The 22,820-nt window shown below is 40.7% G+C and overlaps 4 protein-coding genes and 1 pseudogene across 4 annotated transcripts; 3 read left to right on the forward strand and 2 right to left on the reverse strand.

The window, feature by feature from the left end:
* Positions 1-516: 516 nt before the first annotated feature.
* On the forward strand, positions 517-1,470 carry LOC118820555 (odorant receptor 131-2-like). The gene has a single exon (XM_036588915.1). The coding sequence runs from the start codon at positions 517-519 to the stop codon at positions 1,468-1,470; it is 954 nt and encodes a 317-aa protein (XP_036444808.1).
* Positions 1,471-4,929: 3,459 nt separating this feature from the next.
* On the reverse strand, positions 4,930-8,115 carry LOC118820558 (annotated as a pseudogene).
* Positions 8,116-9,422: 1,307 nt separating this feature from the next.
* On the forward strand, positions 9,423-10,376 carry LOC118820559 (odorant receptor 131-2-like). The gene has a single exon (XM_036588918.1). The coding sequence runs from the start codon at positions 9,423-9,425 to the stop codon at positions 10,374-10,376; it is 954 nt and encodes a 317-aa protein (XP_036444811.1).
* Positions 10,377-15,705: 5,329 nt separating this feature from the next.
* On the forward strand, positions 15,706-16,656 carry LOC118820560 (odorant receptor 131-2-like). The gene has a single exon (XM_036588919.1). The coding sequence runs from the start codon at positions 15,706-15,708 to the stop codon at positions 16,654-16,656; it is 951 nt and encodes a 316-aa protein (XP_036444812.1).
* Positions 16,657-17,937: 1,281 nt separating this feature from the next.
* Positions 17,938-22,820, reverse strand: ppme1 (protein phosphatase methylesterase 1). The gene is made up of 14 exons (XM_036588598.1): positions 22,524-22,820; positions 21,840-21,933; positions 21,569-21,661; positions 21,357-21,414; positions 21,162-21,213; positions 20,924-21,078; positions 20,125-20,215; positions 19,827-19,892; positions 19,596-19,722; positions 19,046-19,175; positions 18,903-18,947; positions 18,729-18,793; positions 18,507-18,574; positions 17,938-18,397 (listed from the first exon to the last, which is right to left on the reverse strand). Coding segments are annotated over exons 1-14 (1,131 nt in total). The 5' UTR covers positions 22,610-22,820; the 3' UTR covers positions 17,938-18,396.

Here is a 22,820-nt window from a genome sequence, read left to right on the forward strand (position 1 = left end):
AAAGTTTATATAAAATAAATATATAAAAATAAAGGCTTAAAATCGTTGTGCTGCAACACTTAACAAATAGGACAGGGAGCATGAGAAAGAAGGCAGGAGTGTGTGTGTGTGTGTGTGTGTGTGTGTGTGTGTGTGTGTGTGTGTGTGTGTGTGTGTGTTTGTGTGTGTGAAAGAGAGAGAGAGAATGAACACGTCATCATCACTTGCTCTGCATCTCTGATCTTGTCATGCCTCTGTATAATATAAAAGTTGCAGAAATCTGTATCGCTGCTCTGAGTTTGAAGGCTTCACAGGGTGCAGCTTCTCTTTTTTAACTCATCTGGGATCAACTGAGGATTTTTATTGGATGTACACACAAGTACTGAGGGCACATGCACAGAGTGCTTTCAAATACACACTTAGCCCTTACAAAACTGCCTGTACTTTCAAATGCAGTTTGTGTTGAATACTTTAGCCCTTGCTTGCTGACTTTCTATAGTGTTATATATTATTACTTTTTGTTTCTGTAATCAGTCAATGGCAGGCACTAATGAAAGCACTGTGAATGCTTTTGTTTCTCAGAATGTCATGAAAACGGAAATGGATGGAGGGAGTATAACAAAGTTGGTAGTAGCTATACTGACTCCTCTGTTTTCTGTGTATATAAATTGTATCATGCTCTATTCTCTTAAGAGTAAGCGTGTTTTTAAAGAATCTCCACGCTACATTCTCTTTGCCCACATGCTTTTTAATGACTCTATTCATCTCATTCTCACCTCTTTGTTGTATATCCTGGCTGTGGCCTTCCTCAAACTGGCTAAAGCTGTTTGTTCGCTCATAATGTTGATGTCTACTACAACATTTCTCAATGCACCTTTGAACCTGGCTGTGATGTCACTGGAGCGTTACGTGGCCATATGTTTTCCTCTAAGACACGCTGAAATAGCCACTCAGAAAAGGACTTACATTGCCATTTGCTTTGTTTGGTTATTTGGCTGCGTGAACATGTTGACTGACATAATTTTGGCAGCAGTGATGGACCCTAACTTCTTCTACATGCAGATGTTTTGCTCTCGTGAGCAGATCTTCATAAAACCATGGCAGCTTGATTTATACAATGGATGCAACGTCTTTTACTTTGTGTCTGTAACAGTCATCATCATCTTCACCTACATCAACATTATGATCACAGCCAGGTCCATGTCCTCCAATAAAGACTCTGCTAAGAAAGCCCACAGGACTGTGCTGCTGCACCTCATTCAGCTGGGCCTGTGTCTCACCTCTTTTGTATACGGTTCTATAGAGAGAGCACTGTATTTAATGGCTGGTAGTAATATTGCTCTCTTTACACACCTGAGATATCTTAATTTTCTCATTGTTCTGATTCTGCCCCGCTGCCTGAGCCCTCTCATCTATGGGCTTAGAGATGATGCTGTAAGACCTTTATTCAAAAATTATTTCTGCTGTGGGACTAAAAGAACTGGGCACTAAAAAGAACATTTGTAACGACAAGCAATAAAAAACTTTGCACACCTGCATTATCTGAACTATATGTTCATTCTCATCTTGCTATGCTGCCTGTGCCCTCTCAGTTAGCAGATTGGAGATGAGGCTGTGTGACTCTTTTTTACATTTTCTTTATGTCTACTTACAATGTTTTGCTAATCTTTGGTCAATCACAAGCTGTAACCTTAAAATTATTGATCATGGTTACTTGTAGCTGTAGTGGTTGTCAAAGCATGGCAGGTTGGTGAAGACTAGCTTTACCGACTGCGAAAGCCTTTGCTTTGAAGAGCTTTGACTAATTAAATGTTTTTAATCTAGAATAGTGGTCCTCAATCCCAATTCTGGGGACCTCATGCTCAGAAAAAAAGTTCTTTGTGAGCTGATTTAAGGCAAAAAGCAGAGGATACAGGAAATCATGAAGCATGAGGTTCCCAGTTGTGGAGTAGGTTTAATCTGTATTGCCCTTAAAAACAAACAACAATCATATGAGTGTAAAACAATGAAATGATTATGATACTTAAAACAGAGGTGTATGTATTTGTTTAGGGAAATGCAAGGAGTCTTGAATAAGTGATTGTTAAAAGAGTAAACAAAAAAGATGTGCTAATACAGTAAGGGGAAACAAGTTTTAGACACTTATTTTACAAAATATCTTTTGACTTTGCATTTATACATATGAACGAAAATGTGTATTCATAAGCGTAAAGGTTTATAAAAGAAAAAAAAAAGAAAAAAAATTCAGACACTACAAATCAGTAACATTAGGACGTTGTTTTAAAGGCTCTGATGGTAGATCCAACATTGACATGTAAAAAGTAATAAGGTTTTTGCAGATCATGGTTCAATTGTGGCTCATTCCTCTTAGAAAAAACATCTTCAGTTACACAAGGTTATAAGGGTCCCTCTGTTGGACTTGCAACATAAATTTTAGGGGGGGGATTTAAATCAAAAGATTGGCTAGGCCATGCAACTACTTTGCCCTTCTTTTTTTATAAATCAGTCTTGAGTTGTTTAATTGTTTTCTTAAAGGTTGTTGTCTTCTTGAAACATCCTTCATCTCCCTTTCTTGGCTGATGAGATTAAATTCTCCTGTAATTTGTCTGGTACATCACTCCACTCATTTTTCTGCTGCTGTAATGGTGGAAAATGTCTTGTTTTTTTTTCAATATGTAAACAGTGTGAACATGGCTTTGAAAATTACTTGCAGTGTGAAGTTTCTTCAGCAGGAAGCACTATTAGTTGCCACAAAGCTGCTTATAAAGGCAACTTATAAAGGCAGCTTTTTGGAGTAACTCATTTACAACAGGTACTTTTTTAAAAGTGTGGGGTTAATCAATATTGTATTATTTAAAAAGTGGTTTTATTAAAGATTTTCGCTAAAACAGTTTTATATACACAATATAGAGTAGAAAGTAGTCAAAGAAAGTTAAAGCCGCAGCAGATCACATATATTTGTTTGGGGGATGAGGTGTTGTGGGGGAGTGATATAACTAATAAAAACGATTTCCTCTTTAACTCCGTGGAACCAGAGGAATGGGCTGCACTTCGTCATATTCTTTACTTCATAACTTTCGTATTTCATAAGCTATATTCAAAAGGTGGGTGTCATATGAGAGCTATAACTGTCTTCTTTCCAGTCAATTAGATAAATCATGTAATTTTAAAACTTTATAATATACTCACAAGCATAACTGGTTGACTAGAAAAAGTTATAGTAATTATTTTTAGATTAATATTGCCCAGGCCAAATTTGAACACATTTTCAAATGTGATCACATTTTTTTTCCTTCATGTTTTTCCACATGATCACCTCTTTTTGTTGTTGTTGTTTAAGATGAGGTGTGCAAACACCATGTTTATTAACATGTAAAATTCACATGTTCTTGGGATCATATGCACAATACTTGTTTCTCCTAATATGTTGTGCTGAATTATTGCCAAGAAGTTTCATTTTTGTTTTGTCTGACCAGACTACATTGTTCCTAAACTGTTCTAATTTGCATGGAGTGTAGAAATGAAGATGACTGTGGTACATTTCACTGCTTATTTACATTTACATTTACAGCATTTAGCAGACGCTCTTATCCAGAGCGACTTACAAAAAGTGCTTTGTCTATCCAGAGAAAGTATCTTTGCTAGTTACCAATAGGTTAGAGAGAAAGCCAGTCCTGAGCTCAGATACTGCTAGAATCAGAAAGTCATTATTGACACCTAGAGAAAAAGGAACAGAGTTAAACACAGAGCAGTGAAATACAATACATAACTGCAGTACAATACATTACATTACAATCAATACTTAATTCAGTGCTCATTTAAGTGCTGTATAAAGAGATGTGTCTTCAGTCTGTGATGTGGCTGAACTTGGGGAGATTGAAGATGAGCCGTGCTGCTGCATTCTGGATGAGTTGCAGAGGCTTGATGGCCTGCATTGGAAGACCAGCCAAGAGCAAGTTGCAGTAGTCAAGCCTTGAGATGACAAGAGACTGCACTAGCACCTGGGTCGCCTCTTGAGTGAGAAAGGGTCAGATCCTTCGGATGTTGTACAGGGGAAATCTGCATGACCGAGTTAGTCATGAGATGGCAAAATCATGATGAGGACCTGTAGTTGCAGGGATGAATAGCAGCTCAGTCTTGCTAGGATTGAGCTTCAGGTGGTGAGCTGCCATCCATGAAGAGATGTCAGACAGACATGCCGAGATCCGACTGGAAACTGTGTGTCAGAGGGTGAGAAAGAAAGCATTAGTTGAGTGTCATCAGCATAACAGTGATAAGAGAAGCCATGAGATGATATTACATTGCCAAGAGAGCTAGTGTAAAGAGAAAAGAGAAGAGGACCTAGCACCGAGCCTTGTGGGACACAAGTGGAGAGCCTGCATGGAGAGGATGTGGACCCTCTCCATGTTACCTGATAAGAGCGATCCTCCAGATAGGACTTGAATCACTTCCACGCAGAGCCAGTGATTCCAAGGTTGGTGAGAACGTCCAGAAGGATTGTGTGGTTGACCGTGTCAAAAGCTGCTGAGAGGTCAAGAAGAATCAGGACAGATGACAGATTGGCTGATCTTGCTGACTGGAGCTTCTTGGTCACTGCTATAAGAGCAGTTTCTGTTGAGTGCGCTGGTTTGAGGCCAGACTGGTTGTGGTCCTGGAGTTGGTTCTGTGTGAAAAAGAGAGACAGTTGATTGTAGACTGCACGTTCAAGATTTTTTGAAAGGAAAGAAAGGAGTGATACCAGTCTGTAGTTGTTGACATCAGAGCTGTCAAGCGTGGGCTTCTTCAGGATGGGAAGTACGCTTGCAGTCTTCAAAGTTGATGGAACTTCACCTGATAATAAGGACTTGTTAATGAGAAAAGTGATGAAGGGCAGTAGATCCTTGGAGATTGACTGGAACAATGCGGATGGAATGGGATCCAGTGGGCAGGTGGTTGGGTTACTGGATTTGATCAGTTGAAGGACAGCATCTGTGGAAAGAGAAGAAAAACAGTTTAAGGGATTGAGAACGAGAGGAGGAGGTCTAGTGGAAGGAGTGGGGACAGAGGGAAAAGACTGGTGGATTCTATCAACCTTCTCCTCAGAGAAGGTGACAAAATCCTCAGGAGTGAGAGAAGAGGGTGGATGGGGAGGAGGAGGGTTGAGGAGAGAGGAGAAAATGCTGAAGAACTTGCGTGGATCAGATGCTGATGCTTCCAGTTTCCCTCTGTGGAAAGATGACTTTGCAGCAGTAACTTCGAGTGAGAACTTGGAAAGGAGAGATTGGTAGGAGTGAAGATCTGAGTTGAGCTGGGATTTCCTCCACCTTCTCTCAGCCTTCCTTAGTTCTTGCCGGTTGCTGCGCAGGACACCTGTCAGCCAGGGGGCAGGTGGGGAAGATCTTGCTGGCCTGGAGGAGAGAGGACACAGAAAGTTAATTGCAGATGAGAGTGAAGAAAGGAAAGTATCCGTAGCTGTGTCCATTGAGGGAGAAGAAAATGAAGAGGAAGAAGGAGTGGAGTGCAGGTTGCGTGCAGAGGAGGAGCATGAAGGGGTGGAATGGACAGGAGCAGCAGGTAGGAAGAGTGAGAAAGTTAGGAAGTGGTGATCAGAGCAGTGAAGGGGAGTTACTGTGACATCCAGCGCAGAGGTAGGTCTGGTGAATATCAGGTCCAAAGCGTTGCTTGCTCTGTGCGCCGGAAGAGTCTGGTTGAGGGTGAGGTCGAAGGATGATAGCAGTGGTAACAGGCAGGATGACTGCAGCTTGTGCGATGGCAGGGAAGAGACTCAGAAGAGTGTCTAACTCATCAGTGAAGTAGCCTAGAGGAGAAGGAGGACAGTGATGTGAAGTTTAGTGGGGAAAGATACAGTGACAGCATGGTACTCAAAGGAGGAAATTGAAAGATGAGAAAAAGCAAGTGGAGTGAAACACCACTTTCTGGACAAAAACAAACCTGTGCCACCACCCTTGCCAGACTGTCTCAGAGAATGGGAGAAGTGAAAGGCAGAGGACAGGGCTGCTGGAGTCACCGAATTCATGGGAGTGATCCAGGTCTCAGTCAACGCCAGAAAGTGCAGTGAATGGAAGGATGCGAGGGCTGAAATGAAGTCTGCATTCTGCACAGCAGATTGGCAATTCCAAAGCCCACCTGCCACCCTCGTCTGAGATTCTGACGACCGTGGGGGATAGGTGAGGTTAATGGAATTACGGGTCCTGAGATGATGAATGGTTCTACGTGATCTGTGGGATGAGTAAACAGGTATTGTAAAGCACATGATGGACACAACACGAGAGTAATTAGGACATAAAGAGGTGGTGAAGAATAGCAGTGATACTTAGCCAAAGTTAAGCAGTCACGTCTCAGATGATGATGGATGGGAGCTGCTACAGACCACTACAGACAAGCTTGTCTGTAGCAGAGTACCTCCTCAATTTATCAGCCTTGTGACTGATAGCCCGGCCCCTACAATTCACACCTTTGGCTAACCTGAAACTGTACCTGAAACTAGTAATTACAATTAAGCACTAGGTTCTACAAGACAGCCTTGTAACTAATTAAGTCTAAGCTAGAGAAAGTCTCAACTCAGAGCCTACCTTAACCAACAGAAAGACGATATTGAATTCGAAGACAAGCACTTTTTTCTCAGAGTAACTGTTATCCCTGCTGCTTTTAGGTCATACTGAAACTCTTTTTTGAGTGACTGCTGGCTTCTCTCTTACCTTCCTTATCATTAGTCTGAGAGAAATCTTGCATGGTGCCCCTTTCAGGGGCTAGTTAGTTTTTGTACCATGAACCTTCGATTGCATATTATTAAATTAATAGTGCTGACAGGGATTTTTAACCCTCTGGGATCTAAGGGCATTTTCTTAAATCTTCTTAAATTTGCCTTTAAAAGCACTTCCTTGTAACACAATACCCATATGTGTCATAACAAAATGCTTTATCTTTATCACTGCTGTCCAAAACCGCTTCAGCATCTTCAGCAGTTGTAAGCTTTTTGCATGCAATTTCACATGTGTCTCCGATGTCAGCTGAAAGAATGAAGTTTCTGATGTGACGGGTAAGTTCTTAGCGTCCATTAGTCAGTTTCACACAAAATGTAGATGGACACATGAATCCACCAATTTCACATGGTGAGAGGCAGATGATATGTTTCCCAACCCCTCCTCATAGTCTTATAACTTAAGATGAGTCACGTACGATCTCACGCTAAGATGGAATCAAAAGGGCAGACTCTACAGATTCAGGATATGGTTGAACTGTATTTCCACAATGTATTATCGCAAGATAGAGAAACATGCTTAGAAACGTTGAATTTGACGCACAGCGACTTTGTGGACCACAGAGGGTTGAGGTCTTTTTTCTATGGCTCTGTGTCTTTTTCTGTTGTTGTTTAATAATGTCACCCCTGAGAACTTTAGGAAGCTCATGCACCTTCACCATTGGTACTTGCAGCATGAACTCTACCCATCCAGTGACAATATCTGTTTTAATGACACCAGGTGCAGTTTGCACAATGACATTTTTTTTTTGGCAACATTAATATGTAGAACTTTGTTTTTTAACTTTTACATATATCTTTTAACTTATACATATAATCCTCTCTCATAACCACACGCACACCTGCAGCTCATTCCTGGACTCAGTAGCTTTGCAAAGTCTTATTGCCTTAACTGAGTTTTAAGCTTTTCTTATCTTTTTGTTTTCCTCGCTGCCTGTCCTTCCCAAGAACTTTGACTGAGTGCTAGTGAGGTGCTGGGAGTTTGGATGAATAAAAGTTCTATTTATCCCATCACAGTAGGTCATTCTACTCTGAGGAAGCCAAGCTTTTCATGGGCGACCTGTGAGCGGGCTTTCCAGGACGAGACTACTCACTCACTGGCCTAGTTCTGGGACCTCATCTGGCTCGACCATGCCATGTACCATGCCAGCTATACCCCCTGTGTTGCCGAATGAGTCCACCACTGCGGAGGAGGCCACCAGCAAGCCTGCGCTTGTTCTCACAGCACCACCCAGTGACAGCACCAGTGAGCCTGAGGCCTCCAACTCTATTCTAGTAGAGCACCTTGTGCACCTGCCGGTCTCCTGAGCTGCTCTGTCAGTGCTGCTCACCTGTGCTGGCTCTCTGAGCTGCTTCTCTAGTGCCCAGCCACCCATGAAGCTCTCATGCTGGCTCCACACGCTGCCCCAGTACCGGCTCTCCAATCAACTCCCTATGCATTTCCACCGCCAGCTCCCTGTCCTTTTCCAGTTTTAGCTCAAGCTGACACTGGAGGAGCAGCTTGGAAAAGCAGCTTGGAAAAACTGCTCCTCCAGTGTCAGTCTCCCAGCTGAAATTTTCAAGGTTTCACTATGTGATTATAGTAACAGTGTTTTGCCTTCAGGGCTTCCTCCATATGTTCTCTCATAGGGAGTAAGTGAGATGCCAATTTGTTGATTGTAGTGCATATTCACTCCACTCTCAGCCACTGAACTGTAGGTCCTTCAAAGTGATTGTTGCCCTCTCTGGCCTCTTGCTCTGACACAGTTGTGAGGGACGGCCTTGTGTAGGCAGTGTCTGGGTGGTATAATGCAGTATCCATTTCTTCACAATTGATCCAACAGTTCTCACTGGCAAATCCAAACACGGGGATATTATTTTGTAGCCTTTTCCTATCTTGTGCATGTGTATAACTTTATTAAGGGGGTCTTACTTCCAGAAAAAGTTTACTTTTTTAATGATTCGCAGATAAAGGCCAATTGTAAGAATTAAATAATTATGTAAACAGCGTTATTCAGTCATTAACATTTGTCACTGAATATTTTCTTACATTAAACCAGTATCACTTTGAATTTATTCATGTTGAGGGTCAGTCTTAAAATATAACAGCAAAAATATAAGTGTTCTTTGGAATTCAGACAAATCTCATGACTTTAAGGGGGTGACTTTAAATATACATGTGTGTTTGTGAATAATTACATGTAAAATTGGTATATATCCACCTGTAACCATTTTGAATATAATTATGCTGGAATATTCAGCATACAGGATGTATCAGAGGAGTATGAGAAATCAAGAGAGAAAAGAGGTGTGTGTGTGTGTGTGTGTGTGTGGTGTGTGTGTGTGTGTGTGTGAGAGAGAGAGGAGAGAGAGAAAGAGAACGAACAGGTCATCATCACTTGCTCTGCATCTCTGATCTTGTGATGTCTCTGTATAATATAAAAGTCACGTTAATCTATCACTGCTCAGAGCTTGAAGGCTTCACAGGGTGCAGCTCCTCATCTGGGATCAACTGACGATTGATTTTTATTGGATATACACACAACTACTGAGGGCACATACACAGGGTGCTTTCAAATGCACACTTAGCCCTTACAAAACTGCCTGTAACTCCCAAATGCATTTCATGTTCAATACTTTAGCCCTTGCTTGCTGACTTTCTATAGTGTTATATGTTATACCTTTTTGTTTCTGTAATAAGTCAATGGCAGGCACTAATGAAAGCACTGTGAATGCTTTTGTTTCTCAGAATTTCATCAAAGTGGAGCTAGATGGAAGCAGTATACCAAAGCTAGTAGTAGCTGTACTGACTCCTCTGTTTTCTGTGTATGTAAATTGTATCATGCTCTATTCTCTTAAGAGTAAGCGTGTTTTTAAAGAATCTCCACGCTACATTCTCTTTGCCCACATGCTTTTTAATGATTCTATTCATCTCATTCTCACCTGTTTGTTATCTGTCCTGGCCCTGGCCTTCCTCAAACTGGCTAAAGCTGTCTGTTCATTTATTCTGTTGATGTCTATTACAACATTTCTCAATGCACCTTTAAACCTGGCTGTGATGTCACTGGAGCGTTATGTGGCCATACACTTTCCTCTAAGACACGCTGAAATAGCCACTCAGAAAAGGACTTACATTGCCATTTGCTTTGTTTGGTTATTTGGCTCTGCAAATATTTTAACTGATATCATTTTTGCAGCAGTGATGGACCCTAACTTCTTCTACATGCAGATGTTTTGCTCTCGTGAGCAGATCTTCATAAAACCATGGCAACTTGATTTATACAATGGATGCAACGTCTTTTACTTTGTGTCTGTAACAGTCATCATCATCTTCACCTACATCAGCATTATGATCGCAGCCAAGTCCATGTCCTCCAATAAAGACTCTGCTAAGAAAGCCCACAGGACTGTGCTGCTGCACCTCATTCAGCTGGGCCTGTGTCTCACCTCTTTTGTATACGGCTCTATAGAGAGAGCACTGTATTTAATGGCTGGTAGTAATATTGCTCTCTTTACACACCTGAGATATCTTAATTTTCTCATTGTTCTGATTCTGCCCCGCTGCCTGAGCCCTCTCATCTATGGGCTTAGAGATGATGCTGTAAGACCCTTATTCAAATATTATTTCTACTGTGGGACTAAAAGAACTGGGCACTAATAAGAACATTTGTAATGACAAGCAATAAAAAAACTTTCTCTTTCTACACCTGCACTATCTGAACTATATGTTCGTTCTCATCTTGCTCTGCTGCCTATGCCTACTCAGTTAGGGGCTTAAAGATGAGGCTGTGTGACCCTTGTTTACATGAATGCATTTTGCTTATGTCTAAATATGATGTTTTGCTAATCTTTAGTTGATCACATGCTACAACCTTAAAATTATTGATCATGGGTACTTTTTTCCCAGCTGTATTGGTTGTCTTTAGAGACTGAAAAAAGCTTTGCTTTGGAGTACTTCGACTAATGAAATTTGTTTTTAATCTAGAATAGTGGTCCTCAATCCCAATCTCAATCCTCAGAAAAAAAATAATACATTCTTTGTGAGCTGATTTAAGTCAAAGCAGAGGATACAGGAAATCATGAAGCATGCGATTCCCAGTTGTGGTCTAGGAGTAGGTTTAATTTGTATTGCCTTAAAAACAAACAACAATCATATGAGCACAAAACAATGAAATTATTATGATACCTAAAACAGAGGTGTATGTATTTGTTTAGGAAAATGCAAGGAGTCTTGAAGAATTGATTTTTAAAATAGTGAACAAAAAATTCACTGTATGGGGAGTTTTAGACACTTATTTTACAAAATATATTTTGACTTTGCACTCAATGTGTATTAATAAGCACAAAGATAGGCTTACAAAACGGAATTGATAGGGAAAAAGGTATTCAGACACTACAAATCAGTAACATTAGGACTTTGTTGCAAAGGTGCTGTTGGCAAATTCAACTTTGACATATAAGAAGTAATAAGGTTTTTGAAGCACTGTGATTCAGTTTTATCCCATTCCTCTTAGAAAACCATCTTCAGTTACCCTCTGCTGGATTTGCAATTTCAAAATTTTACATAAATTTTAGGTGAGATTTAAATTAGGAGATTGGCTAGGCCATGCAGACACCTTCACCTTCTTTTTTAGAAGGTGAAGGTTATTTTGGTTGTTTTCTTCAAGGTTGTTGTCTTGTTGAAACATCCATCTTCGCCCTTTCTTGGCTGATGAGATTAGGTTCTCCTGCAATTTGTCCTGGTACATCATTCCACTCATGTTTCCTTCAGACGTGTAATGCCCAGTGCTGTTTGCAGAGAAGCAGCCCCATATCATGATGCTTCCACCTCTGTACTTCGCTGCGGGCCTGGCACCCCTTACAGAAGTCACATGTTTCACTTGTATAAAACTGACTAAAAATTACAGGTTTACAACTAAGTACGTAAACAATGTGTGATCACATGTGACATTAAACGGCACAGCTCCCATGCTGGCTCCCAAAGCTGCCCCAGTACTGGCTCTCCAAGCAACTCCTGTGCTGGTCCCTCATGCACTTCCTGTGCCAGCTCCCTGTTCTGTTCCCAGCTGCTCCTCCAGTGCTGGCGTCCTGAGCTACTCCTCCAGTGCCAGGCCAATAGATTGCTCCACAGCCAGCTTCCCAGTGCCTCGCTCAGTTGGCATTCCATCTCCATTCAGATGACTTCACAGAACCCTGATCAACTGGTCCCCACTGCTGGAACTAGGTCCGGAATCCATTCCAGGCTCCATCCCTGGCCCTGACCTGGGCTCCATCCTTGGCCTTTGTCCTGATCCAGGCTTTGTTGTTGGCCTGGGCCCTGACCCAGGTCCTACCTCTCTGCCTGTGGTACAGTACACTCCTGCAGAGCCAGCTCAATGCATAAGCAAACTAAGCAGCTGCTTAGAGCCCTCCAGAGTGCTTGAAATGTCCCACAAGAGAACTTGATTTTTTTATTTGTGATGTATTATGTCAACAGTAATCATACAAAAACATATGCAATATAATGTTAACGGGCTGGCAAGATACTACCGGTTTTGATCAAGTCCCACTGCCTCTGCCGGAGCTGGTGTCACGTTCATGTGCATGCATATGCACTGTACTCATTACAGTGTAACAGATGCCAGCACAGACAGTCAGACAGTTAATGGAAGAGACAGACAAAGGCCGAGTCAAGTGGTTCAGGTTCAATTCATTTTCTACGGTTACTAAGCTACATTTTCTCTTTGTATATCTTACCTGGCTACTCTATGTGATAATTCACTAGACTTACTCACTCTTTCACAGTGTAGGGCCCCTGTCATGTTTTCAAGAGCTTGCAACTTGCAGTTGGGACAAGAACTATCACCTGGTCTCCCAGCTGAAATTTTCAAGGCTTCACTATGTGATTATAATAACAGTGTTTTGCCCTCAGGGCTTCCTCCATATGTTCTCTCACATGGGGTGAAGTATATCTGACAGTATATCTGAAGGAGGATTGTTTAACACATCCAGGAGTCCTCAAGGCGTTGATGCAGAGGTGTGGACTCAAGTTATATGACCTGGATTCGAGTCAGACTTGAGTCACGAATTTGATGACTTGAGACTCGACTTTGACTCGAAGACCAATGACTCTGACTTGAACTTGAGCCTCGGACAGACTTGAGACCCAAAGTGGAAGAGATGTGGAGAGGCGTCTGACTGCAGACGGGAGTCTATACAGTCGGTTACTTTTCATGTGAATGGATTCAATTTGATATACAGCAACATTGTCACATGTCTGTTACTGTGTTTATGTTTGGCTTATTTTATTTCAGAAGACAAGAGAAGCGTCAGAAATCAAGTTCGCCTTCATAAGCTAGAAACAACTGAAGCATCAATAGCATTGCTCAGTGCTTAAATTCTTAATAGGTGAAGTTACCTTTTTCTTCATGGTACCAAAACAAAAGAAACTGAGCTCTCTCTATTTGACCAATTTTAACAGCTTCTACAGGTAGAACAAGCACAGCATTCACCAAAAGCCTAATTTGTTATTCTCCAGCTTAGCATAGCTTGGAATTTGGCATTTCACCTTAAATGCTGTGATTAGGCTATATTACAGTTGCCATCATTTTTGGTATTCAGTGTTGAAATGGCCTCAAATTAGCTAAAGAATGTGTGACTTGTTTAGGATTCAAGGATTAGGACTTGGGACTTTACTTAAGACTTGCCTGTATTGACTTGGGACTTGACTTGCAACTTACTGAGTTGTTCCCACCTCTGCCTTCTTCCTTGCTAAAAAAAAAGAGAATCCAAAGGAAACTTGAAATTCTTCATGGGCTGCAAAGAAGACATATGGATGAAGGAGGTTCTAGTCTGCCCGTTCTTAATGACCACTTAATTAAGTATGCTTTTGGGGGTTTGATTTCTGTGAGTCTGGTGGACAGGGGTTAGTATGGGGCTACACAACCCCGTATGTGGCAGGGTGTGATGCGATGTGTGTTGTGACACACTCCTCCTGTAACCATCATTAAACATTTCTGTGACTTGTATCACAGCAGCCTGTCTATCAGGTTTGGACCAGACAGGATAGCCTTTGTTGCTCTCGCACACTGATGAGACTAGGGTCCTTAACACCCTGTTGTCAGTTCGTAGTTTGTTCCTCCTCAGACCACTGCTGTTAGATGCAGCAGGAACAAGGAACATACATACATACATCATCTAAACCGCTTATCCTTCTGGGTCGCGGTGGGGTGCTGGAGCCTATCCCAGCTGTCATTGGGCGGAAGGCAGGATACACCCTGGACAGGTCGCCAGTCCATCACAGGGCAAACAGACAGACATACACAGTCACACACTCACTCACACCTAGGGGCAATATAGCGTGTCCAATCAGCCTGACTGCATGTCTTTGGACTGTGGGAGGAAACCCACGCAGACACGGGGAGAACATGCAAACTCCACACAGAAAGGACTCTGGTCGCCCGGCCGGGAATCGAACCCAGGCCATTCTTACTGTGAGGCGACAGCGCTACCCACTGCGCCACCGTGCCGCCGAACAAGGAACAATTACTTTGAATATGTTTGCAAACTACAAAAATTAAGGATCCGTTTCAGTCCAAGTTACATTTTGTAAAGGCAGTATTAGGAGAATGGAATTTGGTTTTGAACATTTACCCACATAATGTAAAAATATATACTATCTTTAAAAGAAATGCCATCAATGCTTGTTTACTAACTATTTTCAAAATAGGCAGTGTATTCAGTATTCAGTATTCAGTCATCACTACTTTTCAGAATATTCTGCCCAACCCTGTGTATTTTTGCCTTGCAAAAGTATTCAACCCCTTTAAAAGTCAATTGGATTTGTCTGGACTACAAACTACACTTATACAGTTTGTTCCAGACAATATTTTTGTATTGATTAGTCAGCCCTTTCAGACTAGTACTTGGTAGAACCACTTGTTGCTGCAAAAACAGCTTTAAGTCTGGACTTTGACTTGGACATTGGCAGAACATTCATCTTTTTGTTGGTCAACCACTCCTGTGTTGCTTTGGCTCTGTGCTTGGGATCACTGTCCTGCTGAAAGGTGTAGATTCTCCCAAGCTTTAGATTTTTTAACAGACTGAAGCAGGTTGTCTTGCAGTATTTCCCTGTATTTCCCATATTTTAGCTAGGTCCCTCTGATTGCTCTCTGGCAAACTCCAATTAATTTTTGTCACAGAATATTTTCTTACATAAAATCTCTTTAAATGTAAATATAGCACAGCAGGAAATATCAAAGTGTCCTTTGTAATCCAGACAATTTAGATGACTTTAAGTATATATATATATATATATATATATAATATATATATATATATATATATATATAAAACAGCTGCTGTATAAAGCTGATATTAATCATTATACAGCATTGATATTTCTTGTACATAAAAGGCCCACTCCCAACAATGTATATCATGGTAAAAAAAAAATCATGTCTTTTGGAATGAAGTCCTTCGTGCTCATCTCAAGCATGAAGTTCAACCATCAGTTAAGCCATAAATTAGCTAAAATCAATATTTAAACTAATTTGGAATATTCAACAACAGGATGTATCAGAGGAGTCAGAGAACTCAAAAGAGAAAAGAGGTCTGTGTGTGTGTGTTTGTGTGTGTGTGTGTGTGTGTGTGAGAGAGAGAGAGAGAGAGAGAGAGAGAGAGAGAGAGAAAACTAACAGGTCATCATCACTTGCTCTGCCTCTCTGTTCTAATGTCACTGTACAATATAAAAGCCACAGAAATCTACATCTCTACTCTGAGTTTGTGAACTCCTCTTCCTTAACTGACCAAGGATTCCAGGAAAACTGATTAATATTGGATACACACAAAACTACTGACAGCACATCAACAGGGTATTTTTTTACACTTAGCTCTTGCAAGGCTACATGTAGCTCTCGAATGTCTGTTCTTTTGAGTAGGTTAGTTTCTAGCTGATTAAGATTTCAGTCAATATAGTGTTTGTCTGATTACAGGAAAAGAGAAGAACAATGGTGGACACTAATGGCAGCGCTGTGAATATATTTATTTATCAGAATTTTGTCATATTGGAACTGGATGGGGGAATTATAACAAAGCTGATGGTAGTAATACTGATCACTCTGTTATCTGTATATGTAAACTGTGTCATGCTCTATGCTCTTAAAACTAAGCGTGTTTTTAAGGAATCTCCACGCTACATTCTCTTTGCCCACATGCTTTTCAATGACTCAGTTCAGCTCATTCTGACCACTCTGGTGTATGCCCTGGCCGTGGCTTTCCTCAAGCTGGCTAAAGCTGTCTGTTCACTCCTCATTTTTCTCTCTACTGCAACATTTCGAAATGCACCTTTTAACCTGGCTGTGATGTCACTGGAGCGTTATGTGGCCATACGCTTTCCACTAAGACATGCTGAAATAGCCACCCAGAAAAGGACTTACATTGCTATTGGCTTTGTTTGGTTATTTGGCTCTGCAAATATTTTGATTGACATCATGTTTGCAGCAGTGGTGGATCCTAACTTCTTCTACATGCAGATGTATTGCTCTCGTGATCAGATCTTCATAAAACCATGGCAACTCGATGTATTCAATGGATGCAATGTGTTTCTCTTTGTATCAGTGACACTGACCATTGTCTTCACCTACATCAGCATTATGATCACAGCTAGGTCCATGTCCTCCAATAAAGACTCTGCTAAGAAAGCCCACAGGACTGTACTGCTGCACCTCATTCAGCTGGGCCTGTGTCTCAGCTCTTTTGTATATGGCTCTATAGAGAGAGCACTGTATTTGATGATGGGTGGTACTGTTCTTTATACACACCTACGATATCTGTGCTTTGTCATCATCGTGATACTGTCCCGCTGCTTGAGCCCTCTCATCTATGGGCTTAGAGATGATGCTGTAAGACCTTTATTCAAATATTATTTCTGCTTCGGCTCTACCAAAACAGCATGCTAGAGGGAAAACTTGTAACGGCCACTTTGTCCTTTTCCTTTTTCCTTTTAAGCAGTTATTTTAAGTAATAACAACTTTTAACTTTCTACACTTGCACACTTTTGACTATAATTTTGTCCTCATATTGATCCACTATGTAACAACATTTGTTCATGTTTTCTACCACTGCTTAAGAATTTACACACTTCATATTGGAACTGGACTTCAGTTTAGGCATTTTGTTTCTGTGAATGTATGATGTTTTGCACACCCTTGGATTACATGTTATTCCATGATCCTGGGAACATTTTCTGATGTAGTGATCGTTACAGCTTGATAAATATGAAAATTATATTTCCAGAAAATTAGACAGCTTTGTAGAGAATCCCCAGAAGTGCAGGGATTCACACTTATGGTCTTATCTTTCTGGTTAAACTACTTTAAACAAAACCACAACCATTAAATGGGGTAAAATGTGAAACTAGCCTTCATAATTAAAGCATGCAGATATAAAGTTATACTTTGCAAAAATGTGGACATTAAATGAGCTATCAAAAATGAAACCATGGTTTTTATATGGTGCTAAAGATTGATTTTCATTGAGATTTTTGTTATATTAATTTGTTATATTTTATGTTATATTTTATTTATATTAATCTTGTTTCATGCAAATGTAAATGCAACACAAGACAACCAAAATGAGTTTTGTGAGGTTGTGGCTTATTTGAACTAATCCATTAAAACAACACTAGAGTGATACTTAGAGATCAAAAGTGTACAAGCTCTCTGTGCCCAATTCAACCATGTTATTGTAGTCATCTCTTGATGGTGTGTTGTCACATAATAATGACCATAGAAAGCTGTTCCTATTCAGAATTAGATGCATCTGTTTAAATTCTAAACTGATAACCTAGTAGGCAAACAGCAATGACGAATAAAACCTGCTGCCCAAGTCAGTTGTACCGACTGCTTCTTTATGACACATTTTTAGATACTGTCTCAAAATTCAGTAAAAAGGAAATATATAGTGTTTTTGTATTGACCATTAATAAGCTATCGTGCTAGGTGTCTGTTGATGAATAAAAGGTACTGTCCTACAATGTGCCATGTCAGAGTAGTAGTTTTCAGGCTGTAGCTCACTCACACTGCACAGAAAAGCTCTCTCATCAGTTGTCTGTGAAATGATAAACATTACATTAAGAACATCAGTGTGTCTTTACTTTTCAGGTGAGTAAGCTAAGCAAACACAGAAATAAGAAAAAATGATATTTCCTAAGATACACAGTACAAGAATTGTAATGCACCAACTGTTCAAACATCTGTTCTTTAATTTTCCATCTTGAAAAATCAACAATGAGCAACACATTGAATACAACATGATGCAGTCACCCTTAAATTCAACAAACAAGCAAGGCATTAGAGAAGATGGGGAAACAATTCTGAAAGGGAAGGGAAAAAAAAACAAAAAAACAATAAATAAAATACCTGGTGGTTTCAGAAATCTCAGTTCATGGGTAGCATCAGATCTATTTGTCCTGCTAAAATAGTTATGATGATCATAAGGACACTAACAATCATACCTAAATTCATACAAAAAACGGATTAATAAAGAATGAAGTGCTATGAAGAGCTTGCAGTGGAGACACTGGCATGTTTATGGTAGTATAGCAATCCCCAGTAAGGAGTGAGACAGATGAAGAGAATGGTTTCCATGAGTCTTACTGCACCTAGCTGCTGTATGACGCTAGCAGAGGCTGTACATTGTCTACAGCACAAACAGACAGGAAGAGACAAAGGAGTCCATGTTAGCACAATAAAACAATTCCCTGACTTTGTAAAAATGCAGTTATCTTGGCATCACAAACCGCACTTACCAGGGGAAGCCTTCCTTAAATTCAGTGAACTTATGTCGGACCATGAAGGTGGCTAAAGCATCAGCTACCTGAAACGAAGGAGACAGCTAGTGAGAGCTGCTATAGTGGTGTTATGAGGAGTACAAATAATAACTTAGCAACACAGACGTGCAGGAAGGTAAAGTAACACTTATTTGAGCACTCTAATGCAACAACATGGCAATCACAATAATATAGGCATACTTTTTCAGGTGCATCCTCATGAACAGCATGGCCACACTGTGGGAGAACCTGCATCTGGAACTTTCCTGAAGAAAACACCACCAGAGGTAAGAGGCACATTTGGCCAGGTTAGTATAAAATATGAATTCAATATTGCAGTATGCCTAAAGTGGTAATTCTATCTTAATGGCTTACCCTGCATCTGTCCTATAGTAAGGTCTTTATCCAGTCTATCAATACCTGTGGGAAACACACACATACACATATGATAAGAGGCCTTCTTCATTTCACTGCTACAGAACCCTTAAGGTAAGCTAAGTGGGCCTCTGTCTGCTTACCAGCCAGCAGGAGCAACTTTGGCACAGGGCAGCTGAGGAAGAGAGAGGACAGGCCTCTGAACCAGCCCTCCCAGTACTTCTCTGTCTTAGACAGCTCAATGCGCCAAGTGTACAGACTCTCTTTCTTTACCTGTGGACGAAATTCCCAATTCATTCACACACAACCGCACACAAACACACTTCAGCTTTACAAATACAATTACATGTAAGCACCAAACAAATATACACTAAACCACCAATATGTTTGTAAAGTCAAGAATTGCTCCCATGTTCAGTGTCCTCACTAACAGAAAACATAGTAGGTGTTCACTGTCATTATTTAAAAGTAAAAGATTACGTCCAAGTTGCAAGGATTCTCAACTGCTGCTTTAAAACATTGGTTAGGGACTCCTGATCAATGAAAGGGCAACCCTGTTCCTGAAAAAAAGCTACTCAAAGACAGGGTAGGGGTCATGTATCCCTCCTAAAGTTCACAGACTACATAGTGACCACGTAGTAACTAACTGTACTGACAGTATAAAAAGTTCTTAGAATACGTTGTAGTTTCTACCTCTTGATCATCTTCCTTTTTTCTTTTGTGGTTGGATTCGCCTCCTTCCTCATCTTCCTCCTCTTCCTCAATGATCCCTTCACTAATGCTCTTAGAAATGCCAGGACTATTCAGTGGCTCCTCACATCTAAGAATGAAAATTAATTTTACATAGCATGTACTACAATATTAAAAGGGCTCAAACAGAAAAGAACTTTTGTCCAAATTCTGATTTAGATAAGGAGAACTTACTTTTTCACTTGTCCAGTCATAGACACACGCGCAGACTCAATATTCCTGATCTGCCCACTTTTCACACTGACATAAAAACACAGGACAATTAGTGGGAAACCTAAATCATGTGTTTGCAAGACTTACTTGGCTGCCATAAAATTACCCCTAAAACATAATATAACACATAAGCTTGGTGTAAGGGTAATGTGTTAGAATAGAGTTATACTCATTCCTAATCAACCAGGCATAAACTTAAAATAGGTTTCAACTGCAAATATGTGCTGATTGCATAGTCCATATTAATATTGCCATGTACCTCCATTCAATGGCATTCTCCACCGATTTGAAGGTTTTTGGTCGACTCCTCAAAAAGTTCTGCATACTGTTCAAGGCATCCATTGCTGTACCTAAACATTATTTAAAACAGATATTCTCTATCAGGAACACACTTACTATGCTCACAACAAACATGACACAGCTAATAAGATTGCACTTTACTGTATCTACAGGGTTAACAAAATAATAGAAACACCTGGTGACACACAGACATATCAGCAAAGAGAAGCTGGGCTGCTAAGAAGATGGAAAAGAAATCATGTTTTGAACATTACGTAATGGGAAACTGGGCCTGTTCTTCCAGAAAAACAAACCCACCATTTTGGATTTTTAATTTTGGACTTCATCTTGCTTGCCACTAAAGCTGTGGGGGGAAAAAAAGCTGTGCCATTGTGCCTTGTATGCAATTGATGGTTTTTAATGCCTTTTGGATACAAAGCCACACTGAACACCTTTGAGTTTGAGAGTTTGGGACAGAAATTTACAATCCAAGACAGGAAACAGTGCCCGAGGTTTGGCCAAAATGTCTATACACTTCATCTGGCCACTCAATGAAAGTGACAATGCATTCACTCTGAACTGAGAAGGCTTGTAGCAGTTTGGTGTCGTAGCCCCAGCCAACTAATTTTCTTTCTTAAATTTGAAGTTTCCATTATTTTGTCTATTTCGGTCACTTTAAACCTTGGACTTTCATGTATGCACCTAATTGTTTTATGTTTACTCTCATTAAGCAATACATTTTTCTAAAAAACAAGAATTTGATGCAGCAGGCATCCTACCTTCCACCACATCAATCACACAAAGCCCAAGCAATGATGGAACATGATTGGCTGCAGCAGTGTGAACTGCTATTGCTCCACCCATGCTGTGTCCAATCATCAGGATTGGGGGTGGGTTTTCACCATAGAGCGCTTCCACAACTTTCCCAACATCCCTGTATGATAATACAGTTGAAACATCAGATTTCAAGAACACAGGTTTTTAAGATACTCTTTGAGAGACAGTCTAGCAACTTACTTGGCCATAGTCTCAGCAGATAGATCTTCTGAGTTTTTCACTTTTGTGTCTCCTAGATATTGTCAGACAGAAGCAGCGCGCATTGAGGAAAAATCATTGACAATTATGGGCAAACATATATCTTGACATAATTCATAGATGGTATATACATAGGCAACTGCCTCTTTATGAGGAAATGGCTTAATGGTCACTCACCATGTGCCCTGAGGTCTATAGCTACAACCCTGCAGTTAATCCTGCTACATATCACTCCCTGAAAAAAAAAAAAATAAATAAATAAAAAAAAAGAATGAAGGTTAAGATGAGGTTTGACCTTTTGGAGTGCTCAGTTAGAATACTGAACACTAATCACACATCAACTACAGTGCATGCATACAATGTTCATATGAAACAGTAATGACACTAACAGTGAACACGGCCCAGGAGAGGGCAGAGTGGCCTCCTCCGTGAAGCAGAAGCAGCACAGGGCCGTGAGATCCGCTGCTGTAGATTCTGAATGTGTGCAAAGGAGTCAAGGTGTGGTGTGGTGTGGTTAACAGGACAAAACAGACTACAAGACACAATGCTTTATTAACATAAACTGCACAAGGTCAAAGCAGGAGGCGTGCTTAACATCATCTTCAGCACTTCAATGTACCATAAAGCATCAAGACCACATCATAGTCAAGTGAAGGATATGTCTTTGCCATTGTCATTTTCCACTTCCACGTCTTCCATGGTTTCAAAATACTGACTCCAGGGCAGGGGAGAGAAGTCTCTCTTTCTTCCAGGTCTAAATGCCATAGAAAAGAAAAGCAGGGGGGAGAAAAGTACAAAAAAAAAAACATTACACTGATCCCTCACTGGTACAGTAGCCTTAGCACAGAACAGTAGGTTTAGTTGGAGTATAGCCTTTTTATATAAGTGAGATGACCGGTAATTCACGCAATGTTCAAGCCAAAGTGAGTCGTGATCAATTGTAGACTTGGTTGAATGAGCGCAGGAGGGAGGGGGATCATTTTGGACGGAGAGCTGGAGAAAGTGTGGGACGAGACGGTACCAGCTTTTATTGTAGCTACATAAGACATTGCTAATATTTAACTTGACTTATAGATTTTTCAACTTGAGTTAATTAGCGTTAGCTTGTACCAATGCATATATTTCGTGCGCAGCACGGTAAAAATGTCGCATCTAGCTAACACTTCCATCACTATGATCGTGTAGCTCTCACGGGAACGTCACTGCTCAGATCGAGCTGTGGACACACACAAGCAAAGTCGTGACATCAGTGTGATCAGTGACAGTAACGCTGGAAAAGCCGAAAAATATACACGTATGGGCATTTAGACAGGTGCATTCATCGTCAGTGTAATGTAAACTCACCCCATTCTCATTTTAGACCCCGACTGCAAACCTCCTGCCATCGGGGGTCTGGAGGCTAACAAATTCAAATGCAACTGCTTCTCCATTCTGTCAGCAACGCAAAGACCTTTCTAGAAAAGCGAAAAGCCTCTCCTCTTCGTTGCACCATACGACACTTTGCTATCACTAACTCAGTTGTACGCCACTAGTCGGAATCACAGCTAGCTAAAAGCTAGTTTACAAGACAGCCACGGAAATCTATCCAGATCCACATACAAGCACACAAGTCTCCACCCACGAATATGTTTTTTTTTTTCA

This window comes from Colossoma macropomum, unplaced genomic scaffold (genome assembly GCF_904425465.1).
Source record: "Colossoma macropomum unplaced genomic scaffold, Colossoma_macropomum, whole genome shotgun sequence".
Classification (NCBI taxonomy): domain Eukaryota; kingdom Metazoa; phylum Chordata; class Actinopteri; order Characiformes; family Serrasalmidae; genus Colossoma; species Colossoma macropomum.

Bases quoted from the DNA above. Each gene is read 5' to 3' on its own strand.
- LOC118820555 (XM_036588915.1), top strand. From the start codon at position 517: ATGGCAGGCACTAATGAAAGCACTGTGAATGCTTTTGTTTCTCAGAAT.
- LOC118820559 (XM_036588918.1), top strand. From the start codon at position 9,423: ATGGCAGGCACTAATGAAAGCACTGTGAATGCTTTTGTTTCTCAGAAT.
- LOC118820560 (XM_036588919.1), top strand. From the start codon at position 15,706: ATGGTGGACACTAATGGCAGCGCTGTGAATATATTTATTTATCAGAAT.
- ppme1 (XM_036588598.1), bottom strand. From the start codon at position 22,609: ATGGAGAAGCAGTTGCATTTGAATTTGTTAGCCTCCAGACCCCCGATG. The intron at 21,214-21,356 runs GTGAGTGACCAT...GACAATATCTAG, and splicing joins TATAGACCTCAGGGCACATG to GAGACACAAAAGTGAAAAAC. The intron at 21,079-21,161 runs GTAAGTTGCTAG...ATTATCATACAG, and splicing joins TCTGCTGAGACTATGGCCAA to GGATGTTGGGAAAGTTGTGG.